Source organism: Pagrus major, chromosome 12 (genome assembly GCF_040436345.1).
Source record: "Pagrus major chromosome 12, Pma_NU_1.0".
In the NCBI taxonomy this organism is placed as follows: Eukaryota; Metazoa; Chordata; class Actinopteri; order Spariformes; family Sparidae; genus Pagrus; species Pagrus major.
Genome location: NC_133226.1, coordinates 4,086,126 through 4,111,625, shown reverse-complemented (window position 1 = coordinate 4,111,625; position 25,500 = coordinate 4,086,126). Strand labels below are relative to the sequence as shown.

At 40.5% G+C, this 25,500-nt stretch overlaps 1 protein-coding gene across 2 annotated transcripts; it reads left to right on the top strand.

Moving 5' to 3' along the window:
• Window positions 1–1,961: 1,961 nt before the first annotated feature.
• On the top strand, window positions 1,962–25,275 carry sh3glb2b (SH3-domain GRB2-like endophilin B2b). Of its 2 annotated transcripts, XM_073478731.1 has the most exons (11): window positions 1,962–2,124; window positions 5,187–5,328; window positions 7,770–7,898; window positions 8,341–8,474; window positions 8,721–8,813; window positions 13,556–13,618; window positions 17,110–17,133; window positions 17,264–17,353; window positions 19,891–19,991; window positions 22,636–22,873; window positions 24,710–25,275. In XM_073478731.1, exons 1-11 carry the CDS (start codon window positions 2,062–2,064, stop codon window positions 24,815–24,817), a joined length of 1,185 nt encoding a protein of 394 aa, XP_073334832.1. In that variant the 5' UTR covers window positions 1,962–2,061; the 3' UTR covers window positions 24,818–25,275. The 2 variants fall into 2 exon arrangements, with proteins under 2 accessions (XP_073334832.1, XP_073334833.1); XM_073478732.1 differs by lacking the exon at window positions 17,110–17,133.
• Window positions 25,276–25,500: the final 225 nt, after the last annotated feature.

The window sequence follows — 25,500 nt, the reverse complement described above, 5'->3', positions numbered from 1 at the left end:
TGATTTTCTTAAAACAAATGAAAGAATCTTCCCGGATGATGAGAATGGGGCTAAGGCTGCACAACAACATGAAATCAGAGACTGTGGTGGCCACAGAGACCTGCTTCACCACAACCTCCCAGATCAAGCTGTCGCACTCGATGGGCGGATCGTGTTGTGAGCCGACAGAGCGCAGGACTACAGCTGGACGAGGAGAGGTGGACTCTGTGTTTACATCATTGATGCTTGGTGCTCACACACATCCAAAGTTGACAGTGGACAGTGTTTAACTAGTGTTGAACTTTTGATATGAAGATGTCGACCACGTTATCATCATCATCTTGTTGCTGCTGCTTACATTCACCCTGACGCAGATTTAAAAGTATTTATGTATATTTGTATATATGTTCTGTAATTTGTGTAACATGAAGGAGTTTACAAACGTTCATTTCATTTGTACCTTGATATATGATGAAATTAATTCAACCGGTTTCATGAATATGTTATAATCAAGTCAATTTCTCGATTACATTCTTTCTTCTTTCAGTATCAAAATTCAAGAACGAAGTAGATTTTTTAACCTTATTTTAAGAACAACATTTTTTGGCTGAATGAAGACTGAAATGTGACTGAAGCTCAGATACGTGTTACTGTAGGCCAAGAATGAACTTCCATGCTCAAATTTCAAACAATTCCACAACTTTAGTAAATGCATGGGTGGAAAAAGTATTCAGAAGTACTCACACCACACAAATACTCCTTCTACATTCATCATTTGCAGCGTGGCTGCTGTTCATGTGATGATGCATTCTCCAGCTAATCCAAGAGGGTTTTGAAAGAGTTTATTTGGCTTAAGGAGGATAATTTTCTCAACACATCATCCATCAGTTAATCATAAACACATTTGTAGATACGTGGTTATCACTGTAGAGGAATGGATTGAAGGTTCAAGCTTCAAAGTTAAATGTAATAGTCATTTTACAACAGCAGGGTTATAGAACACATGCTCTGTAGTCTGGAGGTACAGCAGCAGATACTTCTGTATCTGTTGTCAGATGGCAGCAGGGTGAACAGACTGTGGCTGGGTGGGTCTTGTCTTTTAGTATCTTTGGGCTCTGTGCAGACATCTCACTTCACTGATGTCACTGATGCTCTGTAGATGGTACCAGTGATGTTCTGGTGGTTTTAATCAGCCGCTGTAGAGCCTTCCTGTCCTGGGCCATGATGAACCATGCCAGTTTGTGATGGTTCCAGTCAGGATGCTTTCTATTGCTCTTCTGTAAAGGTTTTATTTATTTATTTATTTTTCACTCTGTTACGCACATTTTTTAAAACTTAGAAAATGGAGCACCAGAAAAAAAAAGGTCTCACTTGTCCCTCAGTGCTTCTGTAATATCTGCCTCTAATATGTGGAGAAGAAAAAATTGCATAAAATGGAAATACTCGAGGGATGTGTAAGTACCTTAACTATTAACAGCACTTGAGTAAGTGTACTTAGTTACATCTGAATAAATGTTTATATACATATTTATCATATGCACATTCATTAATCTAAACAATTTGCCTTTAAAAGGCTCCCATATTAAAGGTTCAGTTCGCCCAAATTACACAAAGACTCTCACCATGCATGTGTTGGGTTATCTATTAGCAGAATACATCGGTGCCATTGCCTCTCTTTCCTTTAGCAATGCAGACAGCTGGTTTCATTAGTTCAGGTTTGGACTGAGATTGCCTGACAGTGGAGGTGAATGGATTAAATAAACACGATGTATTTTAATATCCTAGCACACTGTGGATAATCCACAGCTCTCTCTGTGCACACTTTTCATCATTGTAAATCTGAATGTGTGACCAGACTCCGGGGTGGAGGAACAGCACACGCTGCAGGGTGTAGGGGGGGAGTCGTGACTTGCAGCCCGGTGCTGTGGTCTCTTTAAACGCAGGGCGGGGAGCAGATTTCCGATTGTCCATGAAGCGGATTAACGCCTCAGCGCTGCTGCTACATCATCTCAGCTGATCGGAGGATTCCCTCTGCAGGGAAACAAACAAGCCCTGCCTGTATGCTCAGCTCACAGCGGCACCATGGATTTCAACGTGAAAAAACTGGCTTCTGATGCTGGGGTCTTCTTCACCCGGGCGGTGCAGGTGAGCCGCTCATCATTTGCTGGACATCGTGCAGTAAGGCGAGCAGCCTTCAGTAATACGTGGATTGATTTACCGTCACACTGTAACTGCGTCCTGCAGGGCTGGAGGATGGCTGTGGGCCATGGAGCTGGATCTATACAGCACTCTTACAGCACATTATGGAGGTTGAAGTTACTGTAAAGAGGAAAGCGGGTGTGTTTTGTCGTGTTTTTGATGCACGTAGCCGAGTGTAAGCCGATAAAGGTTTACCAAGCCTCGATCCATTATTGATGGCTGTGATCGAGTGTATCACCCATGTGACAGCAGCAGACTCCCTCCTGCTGCCATCAAGTCATCAACAGGGTGAACAGGCGGCAGAGGCTCTTTCTCGACACTACGTGCACTAGTAGCTTCCAGTACTATCGGGGGAAAAAAAACTCGTTACCAGTCCCCTTTCAAAAAAGTAACAATTTAACGATTCCTCTTCTATTCCGAAATGTATATGACGACAAGAGCTAAATCTACGTCGATTTGCGAATCAGTAGGATTCATTAAGAAACTCGGCTGCATTAATAAGCACTTGATCATTTGAATGAATTATCATTTTTCTTGCATTGGCACTCCTTTGGTTCATTGCCCGGCATTTCCTTTCAAAATACGTGAGGGCGGTCGGGTAGAAATCCGAATGTTTCCTCTTACATTAAATTCTCTTGGTGGATTATTTTTATGCCGAATTTATCTAAAGTTCCTATCGACTAGTTAACGATCTTAAGCTATGTTATATCTGTCAGGGTTTTGTGCTGATTGTCAAGAAAGCTTTGAAATATACAATTTTACAAGGGAATCTTGCAAGGGCTAAGTGACACATTGCCATTACCACTGACAGACGGTACATATCTGACAGCGTCTATTAAATAAGTGCAGTACGCCTACTATACTATACTGCAGTGTATTATATACCTGAGGGGTGTCACTGCAGTGGCCCGGTCTGAAACACACCTTTATGTCGGAACTGAAATAAATCTGTAAAAGGGGCGGGGCCAACCGCTGACAGGCAGGGAAGCTACTGCTGTTTTATTGTTATGAGAAGCAAAAACATTTTCAGTTAGTTTATGTCCAATACAACCATAAGACTCATTGAGTTGTGTTCACTAACAGCTGTATTCGCTACTGTAGCTTCAGTTCTGGCCACATTCTGCAATGTTTCATTGAATGGATGCATGAATGCAACAAGTTATCATTGCTTTTCTGGAGGTTGAACCAACTGACTGGAGAGGAAGTAGACTAGACATAACAGAGGGACAAAAACAACAGCTGACAGCTCGTGGGATACACTCAATAACACATGGGCAACCACTGATATTTATCATCTTAAACATTTTATATTCCTCTGCACCAGGGCCGGCTCTGGGCGTTTTGCTGCCCTACAGAACACATTATTACCTACTTGTGATTATGCATTAGTAAAAATAAGAGGTTGCACTACAATTGAATAGTTACACATGCCCAACAATATGGGTAATTATTTGTCCATATCGGTCAGCAGATTATTATTAGTTAACAGGCTTGACATTCACATGATTCATAAACATCCTTAGCAGCTAACATAGCATCGCGGCGCCCCTCCAGCATGTGGCGTTTTAGGCATGTGGCGCTCTAGCACCTATATGGCCTATGCCGAGAGCCAGCCCTGCTGTGTACAATTGTAGATTGAAAAGAGTCAGATAAACCTGTTGGGGGCTTGGGGGTGACATAGACCTGTGGGCCTCTATTGACCCCCTCCCATCATCTTTTGTATTTGTTACCTACCCTGTTGCCTTTAAAAAGGCAGCAGAAAATCTCTCTCTAATTTCTCCCCATGCTGCAGTGATGTAGAAGTGTACTCCAGGGTGTCCGTACACCGAAACATCTCTGTTGGGTGTGCTCAGTCGCACCTGTAACCTGTACCACACCCATCACTTCACATGATGTTGTGCTTTTCCAAACAACTGTATGATCACCTGCCTGAATGAAATCAGCGTTTTGATGGTTATACTTTTCCAATGAATCTGAACATGGCATATTTAAAGGCACAATGTGTGATAATTTTGTTTTTAAACATCTAGAAGTTAACTAAATTATCAACAGAATGTGACGAAATAAGAGTTTTGATGTTGATGTCTGTGTACTGTGTTACAGAGATATCACTGAAGTTAGCATGCTAACAGTGAAGCTTTTTTTAAGAACTGAGGAGATGTGACATGTGATTTGATGTTACCCACAAAGCTGTTGTAAGCCATGTTTTTCTTTTTTTGCCTGCTGTTAAATGACAGTGACTATGTATTCCTCATCCATCTGTGTGTTGAAAGTCCAGCTGGCTGCTGCTTTCTGTCAGTCAGACCTGGCAACAAGTGAACAAAATAGAACAGACAGCCCTGCCTCAAACCACAGATGCTGTTTTTGGCCTCAGTTATAAAACACAAAGTTTGCAGCAAGATTAAATTGCACAGTTCAGATTGGACCTCACAGTCGGTCAGAATAAACAGTCCTTTATCGGGCTAGCCTGAAAACAGGCCTGTTTTAATATTTATTGCATAAACAGACGTGGTCCATTACTTTTACCATCATGTATTTACACGTTAGGTATTAAATGTGTTGTAGTTATTGGTAATGATACGTGATGATTAAACTGCTAATATTTGACAAGTCCATTTAAGGCACTTCTAAACAGAGCTTCCAAACTGAATTATGCTTAAAGGGTAACTCTAGTATTGTGTTCAAAAGTCCATATAATCTATATTTCAACAGATGAATGTAGCACCCATTGAAAATGCACATTGTTATGTGTTCCCAACACGTCAGCACAGGACTATGCATAGATAGATAGATAGATAGATAGATAGATAGATAGATTTTATTGTCCTTTCCAGGATAATTATTTTCACATGCCGTACAGCCACAAGAATTACACAAACAACTTAACAAGAACAACATCAATACCACAGACGTATACCCGCCACCAAACACGTATACATTCCACCACAGTTACAATCTCTTTATTCTTTGAGCTGTGACTGTAGTGTGATGAACACTGTGTCTCCCAGTTCACAGAGGAGAAGCTGGGCCAGGCTGAGAAGACGGAGCTGGATGCTCACTTGGAGAACCTGATCACTCGGGCTGATGGAACCAAGAACTGGACTGAAAAGATCTTAAGACAAACAGAGGTGCTCCTGCAGCCCAACCCGAGTAAGAGAAGAGGAAAGACACCATACAATAAGTGTACACTAATTAACATTAGTTAATGCAGTAATAAGCATGAACTAATGTTAATTAATATATCTAATAATAATGGTTAGCGCTGTTGCCTCAAAGCAAGAAGGTCCTGGGTTCCAGACCTGGCTGGGGCAGGGCCTGTCTGTGCAGAGTCTGCATGTTCTCCTGTGTCTGCGTGGGTTCTGTCCGGGTACTCCGGCTTCCTCCCACAGTACAAAGACATGCGAGTGAGGTTAATCGGTCACTCTAAATTGCCCTAAGGTGTGAATGTGAGCGTGATTGGTTATTTGTTCGTATATGTCAGCTCTGTGATGAACTGGCGACTTGTCCACTCCGCTCTCCCAGTGTCAGCTGGGCTCAGTTCCGGCCCCCCCACGACCCTGTATCAGGATAAGTGGTTACAGATGATGGATGGATGGATAGTGATGATTTATAATACTGTAGTGTTCATGTTAACTGAGGTATTCATTTATACATTATTGAAAAGTTTATAAAGATGCTATTTAAATAAGTCGATTTAGTGATTAGCGTTAATTACCAGTTAATTGATGCAATAAAAAGCATCAAGAAACTGTTAACAAATATCACTTGTTCACATTCATGAAAGTGTTAATTAACAAATATTAGTATATGGTTGATCCACAAACAACTTTAGTAAAAAGACACATTTTTTAACTGTTACATAACTGTAAGTCAGTTACCGCATTAACTAATGTTAATGAATGTACTCTCACTGTAAGGTGTTACTGAACATAGAATTGTAAATATAGTTAATTTAATTTAAATTGGCTGTAAAAGAAAGAAAATCAATTTTCTCTTGGACTCTTGACACTTGTACAGCAGCTTAAATGAACTTGTGCTGCCTTAAACATCTCACTGTTTAACTGTGGTTTTTGTTTTAGCTAAGCCACTCAATTTATCACCGAGCAACTTTGAGTATAATACTGAGAGATTCAGCTGTAATCTATAATAGACCTAGAATGGATAGAACAGCAGACTCTCGGCAGTAATGTCTAACCCTTGATCTGTGTATTTTTTAACCCTCCATGCTACAGTTGACCACACTGGTAAGTAATTTCCCCGAGCGCTATGTTCATAAAGTCTGTGTGAAGTCTGTGAAGAGCCTCGTCAGCATTAATGTGTACAGATGATATCCAGTGTACCATATACAGATCTATAGTACGGCTCAACCTTTTTTATTGACTGTACAGTGTGAGCAGATGATTGTGTTGTAGCACAAGTTAAACTGGAACAAGAGTGAATGCGTACTGAGAGCAGAGAGTCTGCTGCACACTGACTGTACACACAAACAGGTGTTGAATTACTAATGAGCTTCCATGCAGAACGACACCTGAAGGCACTTGTTTGATTGTAGGGGACCGATGCTGCCTTCATGGGTAAATTCTCAAATGAAAGCTGGTGTTCTCATTGTATGATGAGCACCAGCAGCACACACTTTTACATCAGGTGACTAGAAACATGGAGGGCTAATGACCTGTACTGTTATGACTCACAAGGTCAATTCAGGATAATGTTTTTTTCCATAGCTGTAATTCCATCACAACAAAGTCATCTTCTTTTTTTTTATATACAAAAATAGTTTATACTCATTAAAGGTGCAGTGTGTAGGATTTAGCAGCATATAGCAATGAGGTTACAGATTGTAACCAGTGCATTTCCCCTAGCCTCACCCTCCCCTACGCTGACTGCCCTGATAATATTCTGACATTGTGTATTTATGATTTATAATCTGGATGACTAAATCGGTTAACAACCAATGAGAGAAGCATCCCGGAGCAGCTATCGTTGCTGCCACGCAACAGTTACCATTGTAGGCCTTGAGGCTAACGTTAGCCAGCATACTGCTGACAGAAACTTAACACCTCACCGTCAGTTCTTCATGAAGAATAGAAAACCTGTGTTGACCGTGTCTCCCCACTCGTTTTGTAGATCACAGTTCAGAAGTCAGTCTATTTCAGATGTATGGCAGTCAAAGTGAGGCAAACACACGGCAGCGCACAGAAATACAGTCGTTAACATTTCTGCAGCTTAGAGCGACATGTGTCAGGACATGTGGAGGAGACTCTCCCCAGGTCATTAATGTTACAAAGCTTCATCAGAGCCAGTGTGGTTGTTTTTACATGAACAGGGCTCAGAGCTCCTAGCTGGTGTTAACCAAAGTGATTTTATGAACTTTTAATTTGTCTGTGTATATTGTCAGCACAAGCTTTACATTTTCCAAAACATCACAGTTAAGTCAATCCCTGTTTCATGTTCATACACATACAAAAGTTCTTACAGCTGACATTTTTAAACAACATTTTTGATGAAGGCTTCTGAAGCTCTGACTCAAACAAAGTTTTTCACCATTTGTGTTCAGTTTCACAACCGTCTCTGTATCACCCGTTATCCAGGTGCGCGAATAGAGGAGTTCATCTATGACAAGCTGGATAAGAAGCTTCCCTCCAGGGGGACCAACGCAGAGCTGCTGGGCCAGTACATGCTGGAAGCTGCCAATGAGTTTGGTCCAGGGACGCCATACGGTCAGTGGAGTGCTGACTCAAACTGATATTGTTGCAGCTGTTGAGCATGTTGTCTGCTTTGTCACCAAATGTTTGGCTGTACTTACACTTACACACAGTCTTTGCCTGTTTTCTGTCACTTGTTTTCAGTCTCATTTGAGATGATGATATGCCATCAGCTGTGTCCTCTGCTCTGCACAGCTTTCAGAATAACATCAATATGAAATATATTCACAGCATGAAGTTTAAGTGCTTCTATAGCGTGCTTCCAGTTGTCCAGTGTGCACTGTGCTGGTAGCATTAGCAGTCAGGAGTGAACCTTGCTTCTCTCTTCAATCATAGCACCCTTTGTGTTGTTTTTTTTCCAATGTCTTGTGCAGAATAACTTAAACGGATAGATAACATTATCATCAGTCTTGACATAGTGTGTAATTAAAGTGTGCATGTATCTTACCACTTCTAGGCAGTACCCTGATCACAGTGGGAGAGTATCAGAAGAGACTGGGATCTGCTGAGCGTGAGCTCCTCCACACCTCAGCCACCACTTTCCTCACTCCTCTGCGTAACTTCTTGGAAGGAGACTGGAGGACTATATCAGTAAGACTGACTACTCACTACTATCAGCCCTGGGTGCTGTAAGACATTGTGTTTGTATTTAAACCACCCAAGTGAGTATATGTATGTTGCCAGGACACTCATTGACACTAAAACTGGTTATGTGCTGTTTTTCTATTAAAATGTCTTCTTATAGAGCTAGTTGCCTCGTTGTGTTAGCTGTGCTGCAAGGTTTGTTCCCTGCAGCAGATTCCAGTTTTCTGATTGGATCCCTCCTGTCCTCTGCAGAAAGAGAGGCGACTGCTGGAAAATCGGCGGCTGGATCTTGACATCTGCAAAGCTCGCCTGAAGAAAGCCAAGCAGGCAGAGGCCAAAGCAGCGGTGAGATGAAATGTCACATTGTCACTGTTGTTCTCGCTGGTGCTGTTGTACTTTTTCTTCTTCCTCCTCCTGTAATCTGTTACAGTATTTGAATCACAGTAACTATCAGACTGACAGAGACTGAACTGTGCAGAGAGGTTGGGAATCTCCTCTGCTTTTCAGGCAACGGTGATAACACTGAATAGCTAGCTATGGTGGCGCTATAAGACTTGCTTTTAATGTTTAAATGTATCACCTCTTAAGGCAGTGTTAATGAATTTCCATTGGTCACTATGAGGCAGAGGCCAAATCTGTGAACACAACAGAACTTTAAAAGTTGCTGCAAACAGTTACATATCATATCCAGCAGATACGGAGCAACATTTCATAGATGTAATGAAAGATGTAAGTCACTCCTCTTTTAGCTCTATTTTGGTCTCCACCAACTCCTGAGAAAAATGTCTGACTCTTTAGCTGCTAAAAACTTCCCCATGTTCACCCACCAGTCACTAACTGTGTCTGTCTGCAGTGTGGTGCTGAGCTGGCAGAGGACAGTGGGTGTGTCAGAGCATTTTAGCTAATGACAGCTGCTGCTAGAAATGAGGATGGAAAAAAGTTGTGGGCAGTAAACCCAAAGCAACAAGCTGAAAGATACTAAAACACATGACTGCGTTCACATTACATGTATCCATTCAATCAATGTTTAATATAACATGTTTACTTCAGCTTTAACAGCAGTCGTATAGACAACGTTCATGTTTCCCAAGATTCTCTGGTACAAGTTGAATCAGTTTCTGAAGTTGATGCCAGTTTCTTCAACATACATGTAAAAATTAAGGCCATTTTGATTTTGGAACATCCAATTATTCTGTGTTCCTGTTATTAAACCTGCAATAATCCCCCCATCCAGAGGCCTGAAACACAAAGATGATGGAACGGTAATATTGCTCTGTATCTGCTGGATATGGACACAGACAGTTGTTTGCTTACAGGTTAGTCATCCCACCTTTAAAAGCCAGGTATGTGAGGTTGGCTGTATGTTTTTCTGCCCCATAGTGGCCAAAAATGGATGAATACAGCTTTAAAGTTGACAAAAGACGAATGCAGTGAGAGGCACTTTGATTTTTGTGTTAAGTAATCAATGCAGTTAGTGTGTGTTGCATCGTGTGCCAGCTGTCCCCTGCCTCATCCACACATTATAAATCTATAGTAAAGCAATATCACATGTTGGGTGGAATAGAGAGTAGCACACAGCTTTGACTAAGCAGCTAACACACACATATTCATGTCAGCTCATGAGGGCTGGCTTTCCTTAGAATACCTTCAGCAGTCATTTTGTCCGTGTTTTGCATCAGGCTGGTTGCTTCTTCAGATGGCTTGTCTGCACTGAACAAATGACCCCTTCAAATTTCCAAAAAGCTTTTCAGATGCGCGACTGGCTGCCATATTATCAGTGATTCTGCCTGCAGTGCCTGTTGCATGTATCTCCACCTCAGTAAGATAAGCTTCTTAATGCCTTACGCTGACTTAGTGATGCACTGTCTAAAGCATTATGATGCTCATGATGACATTATCAGTAAGTCACAAATGTTTAACATGATTGAGACCAGGGGCCTTTATCATGAGGCAAGGTCAGCTTAGTCTGGCTCTCTTTGAGTGAACACTGGTGGTCCTGGATAACCGCTGTCATCAGCCTATTCATTAACTGGCTTTGTTGTCTCTGGATTTTCCAGTTTTGCATGTTTTGGTCAAAGAGCCAGAGTTGTTAATTACAAGCATCATGATGAGAAGCATGAGCGGAGCGCCTAATATGATATGAGATGAAACAGTGATGTCTGCGGGGAGGTGAGGTCACTGCAGCTACATGATGTAATGATCAACAACATTAAGTTGATACAAAATAATTACACAGCCAGGATAGAGAGCTGTCAAAGCATGATCACATCAAAAGGTTAAGACTATAGAGCATTTTATATATTTCAGTAGTCAAGAATCAGTATGGATTATCCACAGAAGAAGAAACGTCAGTCCGATCTACTGCCAAAGCAGAGAGGAAAAGTACAGACTGTCAAAGAGCAGTCTGTCTGACTGTAATGAGCTCATTACCAGGGTTTTTTTTTCCTACTGAAGTCGACAGGCAGCTCAAAGCTCCTGAAAACTTGGATCAAATCCTTAGAAAATCTTTATGACATGAAATATTGGTGGCAGAAATAAGAAGCAGCGGGGTTAAAGAAACATCAGAGACAGAGTTGGACACTCATCAAGACGTGTGGGTGTGATCTGAGATGACGAACCGACTGGGGGTCAGACAACCCACCAGCTGTCATCAGTTTCTGATTTAAGTGTTCCTTAATCATGATAATGATTAATCTTATTCCAACTGAGCACTTTAAACCAGTCAGAGTAGTTCAAAGAAAACAAGACATACAGAAATCTGTCAGCGGAAATCATTTATCACTCAGAGGAACATGATGGAATCAGTTGTCAGAGCTTTTAAGGCTCTCTGCAGATACCGAGTTGTTGAGTTAAAAATGTTTGAATATGAACTGTTTTCACAAATGAGGTGTAGACATTGTCTGGAGTTAAGCCTTTTACACATGCAGCACACAACAGGAGATTCTCTGTCATATGTGTTCTCACCTACTAGAAGCATAGCATGCAGGAGGAGGAGGAGACTCGTCAGTAACGATGAGTGTTGATATCAATACTACATATATTTGGACTTATTCACATTATCCAGGAGAGGGTGAGAAGCTTTACACAGGCGAGGAGAAGAGTATGAAGCAGCTCCACTCTGCAGTGTCATCATGCCCACTCACTCACTGTGAATCCCCTTGACAATGAGCAACTCTGTTCACACATGGGCTCAGTCAGACATTACACAGACGGATATCAGCGACCTGGGAGGGTGAAGTCAGGACCAAATGACACAGACATTTGTGTTCACTAGGGATTCACCATAGAGTATATATCAGGAATTTGAAATGTTTTTTAGCGTTTATTTGGAGCCACCTAGTGTAGACTAGAGAGCCAAACATGTGGTCAGTGTGGATGTTTCTGACAGTTCCAGAGGTTGACAACACGGTATTCATTTGCAATTCATGTTCGACAAGAGGATGGAAAAGGTCTGAGATTAACTAACCCAACAGATCTTATTAGAGCTATGGAGTATTAAATCATCCATCTCTGCCCTCAGCTGTGCATAAACGACAGGTGAGGAACTTCTTTTTAAAATGCAAAAACAATTGAAATGTTCTGTTATCTTATCAGCATTGGCCACAAGAAGCAAGTAATTAATGGTTATCGGTATCAGCTGGAAAAAATTCATATTGTACATCTCTAGGACACACACACAACTTCTACGGTTGACGTCCGGAAAATGTCAGGGCAGCAGAGCATGTGTGAACTGGGCAAAGACACCTCCGTGATAGTTCGAGCTGCGGTGATGGAATAAGAGCGTAGAAGCGTCGCAGTTAACGTGATCTCATAATCGGCATTTATCAGTCGATCAGTGTGGTTCACTTTCTCCCTGTACAGAAACCATTTTTAAATCCACACTGGACACATGCAAAATGTATCTAAGAATGATCACTCAATTTTCCCATTAAGCTAAATGGCCAATTGTCAGTCTGGTGACACACCTGAACCTGTTCAGATTAGCTATGTAGTATCTGTTATCATGCTGACCTGGTTTAATTGAGCAAGATTTATGACACCACACAACCAGGTAGTTCAGGGTTGGGTGTTCAGAAACAGCAGGAGGAAACCTTCTCACAGCAGGGTGGTGACGGCCTGAGTGAACCACTGAGCAGTGATGTTAAAGGAGCACTCTGTAGTTTAGGTGAAGAAATGTTGATGAGCAGAGAAAGATCTTCATTGGCTGATTTTTTTCTGTCTAAACAAACTAAATAATCAAACTCTCTTTGTTTTCATGACTGAATAAACAAACTGACCTTAAAAGACAACACAATTTATACTGTTTTACTTTGTTTATATGTGGCGGCCCCTGCCACCTTTCTAGCTTTAAACAGTGTTCTGGGACCTTATTTTCCTCCGAGAGCAGCTTGTTTATTCACTTATGGAAAAAGTTTGCATTATTACCTCATTAATATTGTAAATATTAAAATGTCTCCAAAACTCCATAATGCGCCTTTAAAGAATGAACATCAAGGACATAATTTACCCCCTCTAGGCCCCCGTGTACACTAGGCCTCTTCATGTAGCATCAACTGTTTATAAGTCATTGTTTTAATAAGCAACTTGAACTACAGAGGTGCTAATTGTTTATGGGAGTACAGATATTATAGTAACCCTGATAATTAAACCTTTACTATCCAGTGGAGCTGAGGAAAACCATAAACAAGCTCATAAAAGCTCTTTTTAATGGTAACATACCGAGGCAACAGAAGCAGTGAATCCATCAGCATCAGAATGTAATTTGACTCCATCTGTCTAATGCTTTAAAAGCAGTCAATAAATAATGCACAGTGATGGGTGCATGTGTCTTACAGAGTGTCAGCACCCCTCTGAGCTCTTTGTGAGAGAGGTCAGTAAAGGTTGTAATGGATTACTTTGGATTCCACCTCTAACAACTACCTACAGTACCTTCTGCTTTGTTCTAAGCGACCTGCATTTTTGTTGCTTTTGATCCGTTTTCTTTATGCTGTTCTGCTTTTGGCTGACATTTTGTGTTGTTCTGCTTAATGATTGTAACTGCATGACTGTGCCAACATGTGTTTCCTCCTCCCTGCTCTTGTTTGTAGGCTGCACCTGATTTTCAGGAGACAAGGCCTCGAAATTATGTTCTTTCTGCCAGTGCATCAGCGGTAAGAGTCCCAAGTCCGACAAATGGCACACATGCAGGGCACATATGTAACTGAGCAAGAGCTAGGCTAACATGCTAATCAACATACAGTGCTAGCTAGACCATGAAACGTTTGAAAAAAGAAATGAAACATCATCAGCAGAAAGATGCTCACCACCCACCATAGATATGCTTGTATGGCACTTCTGACCTAATAAACATAGGATATAAATAAAAATAGGGATTAACCTTTTGTTTCTCGTGATAATCCCGTTTATCCCGTTATCTTGAATTAACAAAGCTCGTTTTCTCAAGAAAACAAGATAAATTAACACGTAATGGCGATAAATCTCGAGATAATGTAATAATTAACTTGTGATCTCAAGATAACGGCATTTTAAAAAAAAATATTGCAACTACGCCCCTTCTGGGCTTCCATACAGAATGGCCATAGGCTCAGTTATTTTTTCCCAGTCTGATAAAAGTTAGGCTATAAGAGAAGAGGGAGAAAACCTTTAACTTATCCTCTTATAAGCTTGTCAGACTGTGATAACAGAATGATGCTTGCAGATGATACACAAGCTTGTTTGTGCATGTCTGAATTTTGTTCCTGTCGTTTGAATCCACTGATTGTTCACACTTAACATTTGACGAACAAACAATAAGAAATGCTGTCTATTATGAATGAACCACAATAGCTCCACACCTGTACCATCTGAAACTATGACAAGTCTCTGAAAAGACTAAACTGAGTTTTCTAGTTGCAGTGGTCATTGGAACAAATCATGATACGTTAGATATATAGTATGTGAGAGGTATGGTGGCCCTAATGTACCAAACTGTTCATAGACATGTAGCAAAAGCAAAGCATTTAACAGTTAGCAACAACATTTCATCAGAGGCAACACAGGAAAAGGCACCTGTTGCTAGCTGTGGGTTGGATCTGCTGAGGTTTAAAACACAACAGTAGACGTGCAGTCGGACACGATCGCTATGTCAAACAGAAACTTAACAGTCAGTTACCTCATAAGCTCTGTCCACACATGTGACAGGGGATGTTGTCATGGGAACACTGCAGAATAATGCTGATTCATGCTGATTGTACATTTCAGCTGAGGACAGCACTCAGAAAAACCACTGGAACAATGTACAGTGTGTGTTTTAATAGTCATAGTCTAGTTGCACTTTTGATGGTCACAATTACTACTACTTTTATTACAGACAGAAACATATTGTAGAGCATTCTGTCCCTACACTGTCCCTTCAATCTACTGCAGTATCGATAACCTGTTAAATATACTGTATTAGCTTTAATTAAACTTAATTTAACTGTATTATCTTTAATTAAAAATAAAAACATGGAAAGGATTAGTCATACAAATGTGATTTTCTTCTTCTGTGACTTGTAGCCTCAGCAGAAATAGAGAAAACTCAAAGTCAAAATCTAGCTTGGGTAAAACTTCAGGAGTATTAACCTGTTCATGTACTTAAAGTTTCTTATTGGGTAAGTCAGTACTTATCAATTATGTCGAACAATTGTGTAAAAAAAAATGTTTGAAAAATATTCTGCTATTTTACAATAAGCAGATAAAAAATAGCTGCTGATTTCCAGGAAACTTCCAACTTCTGTTTAACTTCTGCTGATCATGACCTGATCAATTCCATCTAGTTTCCTGGAAATCAGCAGCTATTTTTTATCTGCTTATTGTAAAATAGCAGGATATTTTTGAATCATGTTATGTAATTTTAGAATGTATTCTAGGGTAATGATGAATGTGTTAATTTCTTACCATGGAAATTGTGAAACTGTAAAATGAAGTGTTACCAAAATAAATGTAGATGTCCAGTCAGAATCAGGAATAGAACTGCAGTGAAATATGTTTTCTGCGACAGCGACAGCTCGGTGGAGTTAAAACATTGTTATGTGTTTCTTTGTGTTGGCTCTGTAACTGAACCAGCTGCAGAGCGGCTGGGAGAGCTGGGATGTGGAGGATGATCCCAGTTTGTCACAGCAGAGGAAGGTTGTGCATGTGAACATCTGTCAGCCACAGTAAAATAGGATTAGAACCTCCTCTGTTTATGTATGGTGGTAGACCTGTTGGAACCGTCAGTGTCCAGTGATTCAGCGTGTGTTTTGTGGTAGAGACTTTTTATACATCCCTTATTCCTATCTGATAGGGCCTCATTGGTGTTTTGTTGTTGTTAGTTGGGGGACATATTTAATATTAATGAGGCCTGAAAAGGACAGGTGAATGTAGATTTTCAAGTGATGCATAAAGAGAAATGGGTGATGAGGACAGACTGTATCATTAGCTCTTTGTTATTCAGGCAGTGTGACTCAAAAATTGTTAAGATAAAGTGAATAAGTTAAGTGTTTATTTTATTTTCCATATGTAATTTAAAGCATACTCTAATATCCTTCTAAAGTATGTTAAGTCCAACAGGAAAGTTGCTTTCTCATAATAACACATGTCGAACACAGGGGGGCGCAATATAATAAGGATTCATCAGGCTTCAGCATCTGCAGACTGGAGAGTAAAGGTCAGCTTCAGTTCAGGCTGGTTATCAACAGCAGCATCTGTGAGACACAGTCTGCATGTCGCTGAAGTGTTTCTGGTAAACTCAAAATCAATCACATCAGGTTCTGTTTACAGGAAAATATTCTTCACTCTTCAAAGTCACAATAACACAGTTTCAACGAAATTACTCGGCTAAAATATTCACCCCTGTTTAAACATTCAATGCATTGCTTACCTCGGGTGTCAAGCACACATTCATTCAAAATAAACAAGACAGACGAAGACACATCAACAAATAATAATTATACAGTTATGATGAACAGAAGTGTCTCAGTAACAGCCCAACTACAAAGAAACTGAGTAACTCATGAGTAACACCCGAGGAATACATGAGGAACACATGAGGAACACGAATGGCTCCATCAGTGGTTTAACCCCAGGGAGAATAGCTGCTGCCTTGCAAAAGCTAATGGGGATCTTAATAAACTAAACTAAACTAACTTTGTGCAGTGATGTAGAGGTGTACTCTAGGGTGTTTAAGTGCACCATGGGTGGGTGTGTTTACAGGTGTTTCAAACTAAATATTGCTTTTCAGCTTTGTATTAACTTACAGGCACAATATGTAAGAATTTAAGTTTAAAACATCCAAAGATTTTGAAGTTATGTCAAAGACATCTATGCACTGTGTTGCAGCTAAGCCAGTACTTTAAGTTGTGCCATCAAGTGGCCTCTGATCAGGTGTTAAGCTCAGGTTGACCCTGACCTTGTCAAGAAGCTGCTTCGTTTCATGGCAGAAAATGTCATAAAAACATAAAAAATTAAATTAAATAAAGAAAATCCAGAATTTTCTTGAATTGAATTTTTTTATAATTCCCCTCATAATTTTTGGGTTGGATGAATTAAAGCTCAGACAGAATTTATAAATCTTTATACTGTCAACATGCTCAGAATGGTTCATGACTGCTTATTTCTGTTCTCATGCTGCTTCTCTCAGCTGCTGAGTGAGGAAGTGGACAAAGTAAGTACCTTCACTGCCGGACAGTGTGTGTGTGCTTATCTGTGTTTGTATCTATACTTAATGAAAAAGCATTACCGTTGTTTGTAAAAGCCCTTTCTAAACTTCCTTCTTATCCTTTCATTTCCACCAGGCAGAGCATGAGCTTCGCGTCGCACAGACCGAGTTTGACCGACAAGCGGAGGTCACCAGACTGCTGCTGGAAGGCATCAGCAGCACACATGTGAGTGTAAATCGTGTGCCTGGTCTGAGCCAGCTGTGCGTGTAACTGTTAGTCAGAGTCACCAGAGCATCCTGTCTAGTGTAGCGATCTAGAGGAAATGGGCAACATGAGTCATTTTGAGGGAACAGAATGATGAAGAGTTGAAAATGGACGACGCTATGGGAGCTGCATCATCCACTTTAGTAACCTCCTTTTGCCCTGAGTATAACCTGACCACAAGATAAATAGCTTGTAAACAGTCACATGACAGGACTCAATCCTACGGTTACATCTTTTGAACCCATTTTGTGAATTTATAGTCCATTAGCGACCAGCACCAATTAACTAGCATTAACTGTCTGTTGAATGATACAGTGTACCATCCTTAGAACAAAATACCAGGTGGAGAATACAGGACAGAGGAAACAGAACCAAGTGTGGAGAGCTATTGCAACTCCAGCAATGTTCCAGGCTTGCTAGAGTCAGCAACAGTAGTTCATTAGCTTACCCTGTTAGTCATCACGCAAGGCAGAAGAACCACAGGTTTTGTGCAGAAACATGATAACATTTTGATGGGGCTTATAGCACCTGAGGAGAATAACATGCTACAAAAATATAGAAACCAAAACATTCCAGTTCCAACTTGTGGAGGCCAAGAAAAGGTGCAGTTACTTTTTAAAATTCTGGTGGATATCACAGTTTAATACGTCATCTCTACATAGCAGGCTTCTTATCTTGTTGTGTTGAGAAAACAAGTTTCTCGTGATAAAGAGATCATTAATCCATTATTAAAGACAAACAAAGGGTTGTTTCCTCTCATAACATATAATGTTGATTAGATCAGCAGTGCCATGCCAGCAGGCAAAGGTCCCATTTCGCTTTAAGTTGACCACTCAGATCATTCTGGCCTGACTGTAGATGATTAAAACATTTCCAACTGCTTACACTACCATTAAATCGGTCACAGCTTTAAATGCACGGCATAATGAACACTCTTATCCTCACTCGAGAAGTCTGTATAGAAGCAAGAACCACGTAACAATACTACTGTCACACCTGTTCTGTGTAGTCATTCGCTTTAATGCAAACACCCTTATATGAAATTCAGAAGTTTTCTTTGAAACTCCCCAACCCATCCTGCTCTGCGGGGTGGGTATGTAAAGGTTCACTCCTATGAACCATATGAAGTCATTTATTTGTGATCATTTATCTTGTAATCATGAGAAATTGACCCTTTAGTGTTTTGAGACGTCATCGCAAGAAAACAAGCTTTTGTCATCTCACAATATCTGCTGTTCTCAGCTTCTGAAAAATTCCATTTCCTGTATTAGGCTAGATATTAACTAACTAATACAAGCAAATAAAGGAGTCGGTATTCAGAATTCTTGAAACTGTAACCAACCAGCAGGTCTAAATCTAACTAAAGAAACTGCTATAAGAAAATATATTTCTATATTAATGTATATAGAGAGATATATAGTGTTACAATATGGTAATACAATTTTACAAATCCAGTTGATTAAAACATTTCTGGTCAATATTGGTGGAACACTGCACTCATGACCTCAGTAAAATCCTTCCAGACTATTTTATTACTCTGTGCAGTTTCCAGTAAACCAGTGGAGCCACTCTGCATGGGAACTTATTAATCACAGCTGACGAATACTCGTCCTCTCATGTTGATCCAAGTAAAATCAGGATTGAATCATCATTACAATTAAGATACCGACACTTCTGACAAAACCTGATAAAACTGAATTTTGTGAAAATTTCCTATTTGAACATAAACCAACTGAAGCCTAGACAGATGGGAATCAAGTTCCCACAATCAGTGACAGCTCCTCTCTTTCTCTCTGTACCTGAATAATGCCTGCCAGTGTCAAAAGACATTCCCCTCATCTTCAGACCGCCTCATCATATTCTCCACTGTGATTAAATCTCAGATGATTAACAAGGTTTATGGTGTTATAGCCCTTACACACATTACATACAGTGTTGTCACTGTTCAGAGATCTAAAAGCTCCACACACGAGCCGTCATCAATCAATACTCTCCATCAGTGGCACCCTACAGATTTACAGAGCCATAGTTCTCACACGACTATGACAGGCGGAAGTAGAAGTAGTTCCTATCAACCGTATATTATCTAGACTGGATCCTGGTGATAGTGTAGTTTCCTTCTACCGTGTCCCTGTTTATAATAAAACACACATTTACATTTATGCGAAATACTAGAGTCTAGATATTGATCTTCTGTTCCTTTTTTTATTAATTTATCTTTACTAATAATATGTTGGATTCATGTTAATGTGTGTATTCAGACAATAAAACTTTTGAAAAAAATCTAAACTTTGGATAAATGATCAAACAATAATTTGGTGGCTCCCCCAAGCAGTAACTTCCCTGGTTCTCACAGACCGACTGTAATGAATCACACACCACCATTAAGCACATTGGTATTTCAAGAATAAACAGTAACAACTGTAATAAAAAAAAAGCCGTGTATTGCTAAAGATTCCTTTCATACTCAGTTTTTTTTCTTTCCTTTCTCCCCTCAGCTCAACCACCTCCGTTGTTTGCATGATTTTGCGGAGGCTCAGGCCACATACTATGCCCAGTGTCATCACTACATGCAGGACCTTCAGAGGGAGCTCAACAGGTGAGGGCTGACTGCTGCTGGCAGCTTCATCTGTATCTCATTAAAGAGGTACTTTGATCATTCACTCAGATCAAAGTACAATGGGACTTTGTGTAAGGTTCAATAACGTTTGAAACTGACTTCTGTTTATTTACATTTTAAGATGGTATTTGTCAGCGTGGTGCCGTGTGGTGTAGGGTTTCCTCACATGATGAGCTCAGAGTTTATCACAGCACTGTAGTGAACTGTGAGTTCAGACTTGCAAGTGTTTGCTTTGGCACACACTTTCTCCTACTACTCATGCAGCTGGAAGTGCGCAATGAGCTTACGCCATTCCATGCTTACACAAACACAAGTGTATTCTGAGATAAGCCAAAGGGTTCCTTGCTGTGTCTGATGAACCCACAGACTGCTGAGAAAAAATACAAGGGCGCCATTTCCCAAAACACAAAAGCCTTAAATTCAAGATGATCATAACACGTTCTTACTTATCATAGTAGTTTGACCACTGCTCCTCCCTGCGAGTTAAAGTGCTGTTTGATCCAGCATCAGTGTTACATAACACTACCTTCACTGAGTTTAAACTTAAACTGAGTTTAAACAGCCTTTTGTTTTCTTCCTTGGACCATTTCCAGTTTCTCAAGGAAGTTTTTAATATGACACTGTGACAGCACAAACAGATAAAAGACAAGCTATTTCATTTTTAATTTGATCATCTAAAAAGCCTGTGTCACAGCTGCCTGCTGAGGCGATCTACTGGACCTATTCCAAAAATGTACCATTTAGTCATTTACACACTAAAATATGTATTATAAAAACAGGGCTCATGTTTTAAAATACAAGAGTTCCCCTTTAATATTGAACCAATAGTTAGTTATTTAAATCTCATACATTATTTGAATATTCAATCAATCTACTAGCCTTTTTTATCACCAGTGGCTCTGAGCAGCTGTGCAGGTGTAAATGTTTACTGTGGGTAAAATATGAAGAGCACTTCATAGAAAGCACTCCTTCAGTTTGATGGTTGTTGGGAAATGAGGTTCAGGCCACTTATGTACAACCCTAGGTGCTTTCTGAGGCCAGAATGGAGTGAAATAAAAAAGCTCTTACTTTATGAGTGTCTGCATGCAGAGCAGGTCACTGATGCTGACACATTCTCAGAGTCCACCCGAACAGGACTTACGCCTAAACAAAGGAGGAGTGAATCTGAAGATTGCCCTCTCTGAATTGTATCTTGGATAAGTAAATGTTTGGAAAACGTTCTTATCATTGTGGCACCACGTGTGTGTGTGTCTGTGTGTATGCAGTATATATGTGTGTTCCTTTCATCTCAAGTCCTCCTCATGATGATCCAGAGGTATATATAATTCAGAGTTGCTCAAGAAAGAATTGACATGCCTTATGTTTTCCATACGAAAAAAAATAGAATAAAGTCATCTGAGTTTATTGCAAGAGAAGACAAAAAATACAAATATAACCTAATAGATAAAGTGGTAAAATACAAAGACAGCAATTCAAGTCCAGACAATTATAAATACAGTCCCCTCCAAAACTATTGGAACAGCGAGGCCAGTTCCTTTATTTTGGCTGTACACTGAAAACATTTGGGTTTGACAGCAAAACTTGAATATGAGACGAGATCAGTATGTCAGCTTTCACTTCCAGACTTGGCCAGTCTAAAACCTTCCACTTCTTTCCCCTGATGAGCTCCTTGTTTGTTTTGGCAGTGTGTTTTGGGTCGTTGTCTTGCTTCATGATGAAGGATCTCCCGATCAGTTTGGTTCTTTCTCTCTTTAAATCAGCAGACAAAATGTTTCTAGACTTCTAAGTTTATTTTGCTGCTGCCATCATGTGTTACAGCATCAATGAAGATTAATGAGCCCGTCCCAGAAGAAGCCACGCAAGCCCAGGCCATGACATTACCTCCACCTTGTTTCACAGATTGTGTGTTTGGGATCATGAGCAGAACTGTTGATGTTTTCCTTGGTCTACCGGTTCGACATCTGTTGCCGAGTACACCAGTGGTTTCTTTCTTCTTCAGGACATGGGAATGGTTGTACTGGCTATGGCCAATGTTTGGGCAATGGCTCTGATTGATTTTCCATCTTCTCTCAGCTTCAAAATTGCTTGCTTTTCTCCCACAGACAGCTCTCTGGTCTTCATGTTGGTTACACCTTTTTAACTATAAATGCAGTCTGCAAAGGCAAAACTCAAAGCTGAAACTGAGAGTAGACATTCATAGCCAGTACAACTATATGGAATGAACAACAGCAGTTCTGCTCATGATCCTTATATACTTTTGCTCACCTAAAAATGTGGTGATCCATAACAAATGATGCTTTCTTCTAAGTTGTGAAACAGATCTAGATGTAAATACCTGGAAGTGTAGGCTGACATACTGATCTCTTGTCTCACTTGATCTCTTGTCTTGGGGGAGGAATTGTGTGTTAAGACACGACATAGTCAAGCTTCCAAATCTGTACCCATGCATGGAACTGTTCTGACTCGAAGACTGTGTCCAAATCAGGACAGAAAATCTTGACATGGAGCATCTGCACCAAAGCATCAGTACACATGTCTAGATGTGATCACTCTTTCTTCTTCTTGCAGGAAATCTCTAAAAGCCTCAACCACTCATATCCTTCATTTGTCAATGTTCACACAGATGTGCTAATGCTGTCAGCGCCCCCATCTCCTCTGCTGCTGTCTGCCCCAACCCCGTTTCCTCTGCTTTCCTGTCTGGACCTCCATCTCCTGGAGCCACAGTTTCCTCGTCCAGCCAAAGGCCCAGCACCCTGGCTATGGAGCAGACTCAGCTTCCCGTCACAGGCACTAGAAAGGCCAAGGTCCTGTATGACTATGATGCCCATGATGCCAGCGAGCTCTCCCTGTTGGCCGATGAGGTACAATAGGAGATTCTGAGTCATCCCACACACTCATATCCGTTAAACAAGGAACATCATTTGACCTTTTAATCATAAACGGGAATCAATATGTATTTTAGCTGTGTGACTGGAACATGTAAATTGGATATAAAAAAACCTTCAGTATACAGGATACACTGTGAACATTTCTGCTTGTCATTGCCTTGAGGCTTAAAATAAAAACAAACCACAAAATTCAACTTTCATTTTCACATCAGCTTTCTCTACAGTATGAATGGAGTCTTTCCCAGCATGCACTCACTAAAGGATAGATTCATATTATCCCAATCTGTCTTCAAACAATACTCCAATGCCTATGTGTATGTTGAAAGGATTATTGGTAGCTGTAATCACTTTATATTGTCCATTGCGGCCCTGAAGTAACCCCCACCCCCCACCCCCCCCCCACCCCCCACAGCAACTTCAGTGTCAGAGATGGGAGAAAAGATGCATTCTAAAGGTTTAATAAGCAAGTTTTCTGCATTAAAATAGCTAAAAACAACTCGACCTTTGTTCTTTATGTTGAGTTGTGTACTTGCATCATCCCAAATGTTTTACAACCATGTTCAAACCAGAGAAATACGGTTTCCTCAAGGTACCAATGAGTTTCAGTGGGCCACCTGTTGCTTTAACTTCCAGGAGGAAGCCAGAGAGTGAGGGAGGAAGTTGGCCAACGAAAAGTGAATAAAACAATAAACAATAAATTATTAAGAGGAGCTTGAGTCATGTGAAACACCTGTATTGGGGAACTCCACCAGTTTTACACATCAAAGTCTGTTTCAACCTGTCATGGAGTAGTACTGCACACGTTGGTCAGGAAGCATCCCACTCTACGTGTTGGCCTGATGGGATCTCACCTTAGCGATGACTGTACAGATGGTGCTCAGAGGAAGTGTAGGCAGATAAGGAGGGAGAGGGGAAGGAGGCAGACCAAACCATGAGGTCAGGAAAATTCCAAAACACACACAAAGCAGAAGGGAGATGACACAATGTGTCAACACACATAACACAACTGTTTCGATTTCATTTAGAAAGCATTGTGTACTTTCTGGTATGGAGTATTTTTTATTTTTTATTTGTTTATTCTTTATTTTAAAGGAGCACTCTATAGTTCATTAAGAAATGTTAATGAGAGGAAAAAGATCTTTATTGGCTGATTTTTTTTCTGCCTAAACAAACTAAATAATCAAACAATCTTTGTTTTCATGACTGAATGTTTGTTTTCATCGCTGCAGTGGACACGACTGTGCTGTCAGGTGCACACCGCGCACTGGAGACAGCGCAGTCTCCACACACACACTCTGCTTTCTCCAGTCAACTCATCTAGATCATCCCCACCACCTGCGAATATGGATTGTATGATTTATGAAAGCCTGTAAATAAAGTCAGTGACAGCTCTCACAGAATCGTTACACTCCATATACTCATTGTGAGTCCTAATCATGATGCAGGCCGAGTTCACCGTAACTACACTTCAATGAATAAATAGTGTTCACCTATCAAACTTCCATTTTCAAACGATATCCCAGGCTGAGGGATACCACTGATTGTCGCGCATAATTTGGGCACGTGAAGCAGTCAGTCTGATCGTACACACGAGAAAGTTTCTCGTGCTCACAAGAAAAGTTAACTTTTTTTTTTCTTTCCCCATGTCCCTTTAGGGGCTCCGTAATTACCTCATTAATATTGTACATGTTAAAATTACATAGCACTATGTTAGCACTACATAGTGCCCCTTTATAACTTAATTTTGGTACAAACATTATTTGTGAAAACTGTCTGTAAATGGCCTTCTTTACTGTTTTGTTTCTCCAGCTCATTACCGTATACACTGTACCAGGAATGGACCCTGATTGGTTGGTCGGAGAACGGGGGAACGAAAAAGGCAAAGTCCCTGTCACCTACCTTGAACTGCTGAGCTAATGGACTAAACAATAGGACACACACACACACACACACACACACACACACACACACACACACACACACACACACACACTTGCAAAAACATCCATCTACTGTCACATGTGTGCATTTAGTACACTTAGTGTGTTTGATCTGTGACTATATTAAACACTTATGCAATCCTGTTGGGAAAGTTTCCATAACACAGATGATTCATGGGAGGAAGTTGCCATAAACCTTTGTGTTTAATTACTGACTTCCTCTTGCTGCATTCCAGTAATGTGTGTTCAGAATGTGATAAGTCCACAGTTTAAGCTACACTCCCTCATTTTTGTTACCAGTGCGGTTTGTGTGTTTTTGCATGAAAACTGATTTCTTGTCGACCTTACAGATGTTTTTAGCACAAAGTGTTCCCGAGGCATTCAAAGACCAAGACCTTGTGTAATCCATTAAAGGATGACTCCAATGTATTATGACTTGGGTGTTGTTTTTGTGTTTTTAGCCACCGTTTGTATCAGTTATGATATTGTTCAATGGGGCAAGAGACAGGAGCTGTCACACAATAAGACAGTTGTAAAGAGGCCAGCAACTCAGCCAGATTATCAAAACCACTTTCTAGAGAGCTTTAGTAAAGCACTAAATACAAAAAATAAGATGGCGACATCCATAATGCCAAAACCAAGGCTTCAAAACAGTAGTCC

What these genes read in the sequence shown, in the direction of transcription:
- sh3glb2b (XM_073478731.1), top strand. Translation starts at nt 2,062, where the DNA reads ATGGATTTCAACGTGAAAAAACTGGCTTCTGATGCTGGGGTCTTCTTC. An exon ending in GAGACTGGAGGACTATATCA is followed by an intron (nt 8,475 to 8,720) that starts GTAAGACTGACT and finishes TGTCCTCTGCAG; the next exon opens with AAAGAGAGGCGACTGCTGGA. An exon ending in TGAGTGAGGAAGTGGACAAA is followed by an intron (nt 17,134 to 17,263) that starts GTAAGTACCTTC and finishes CATTTCCACCAG; the next exon opens with GCAGAGCATGAGCTTCGCGT.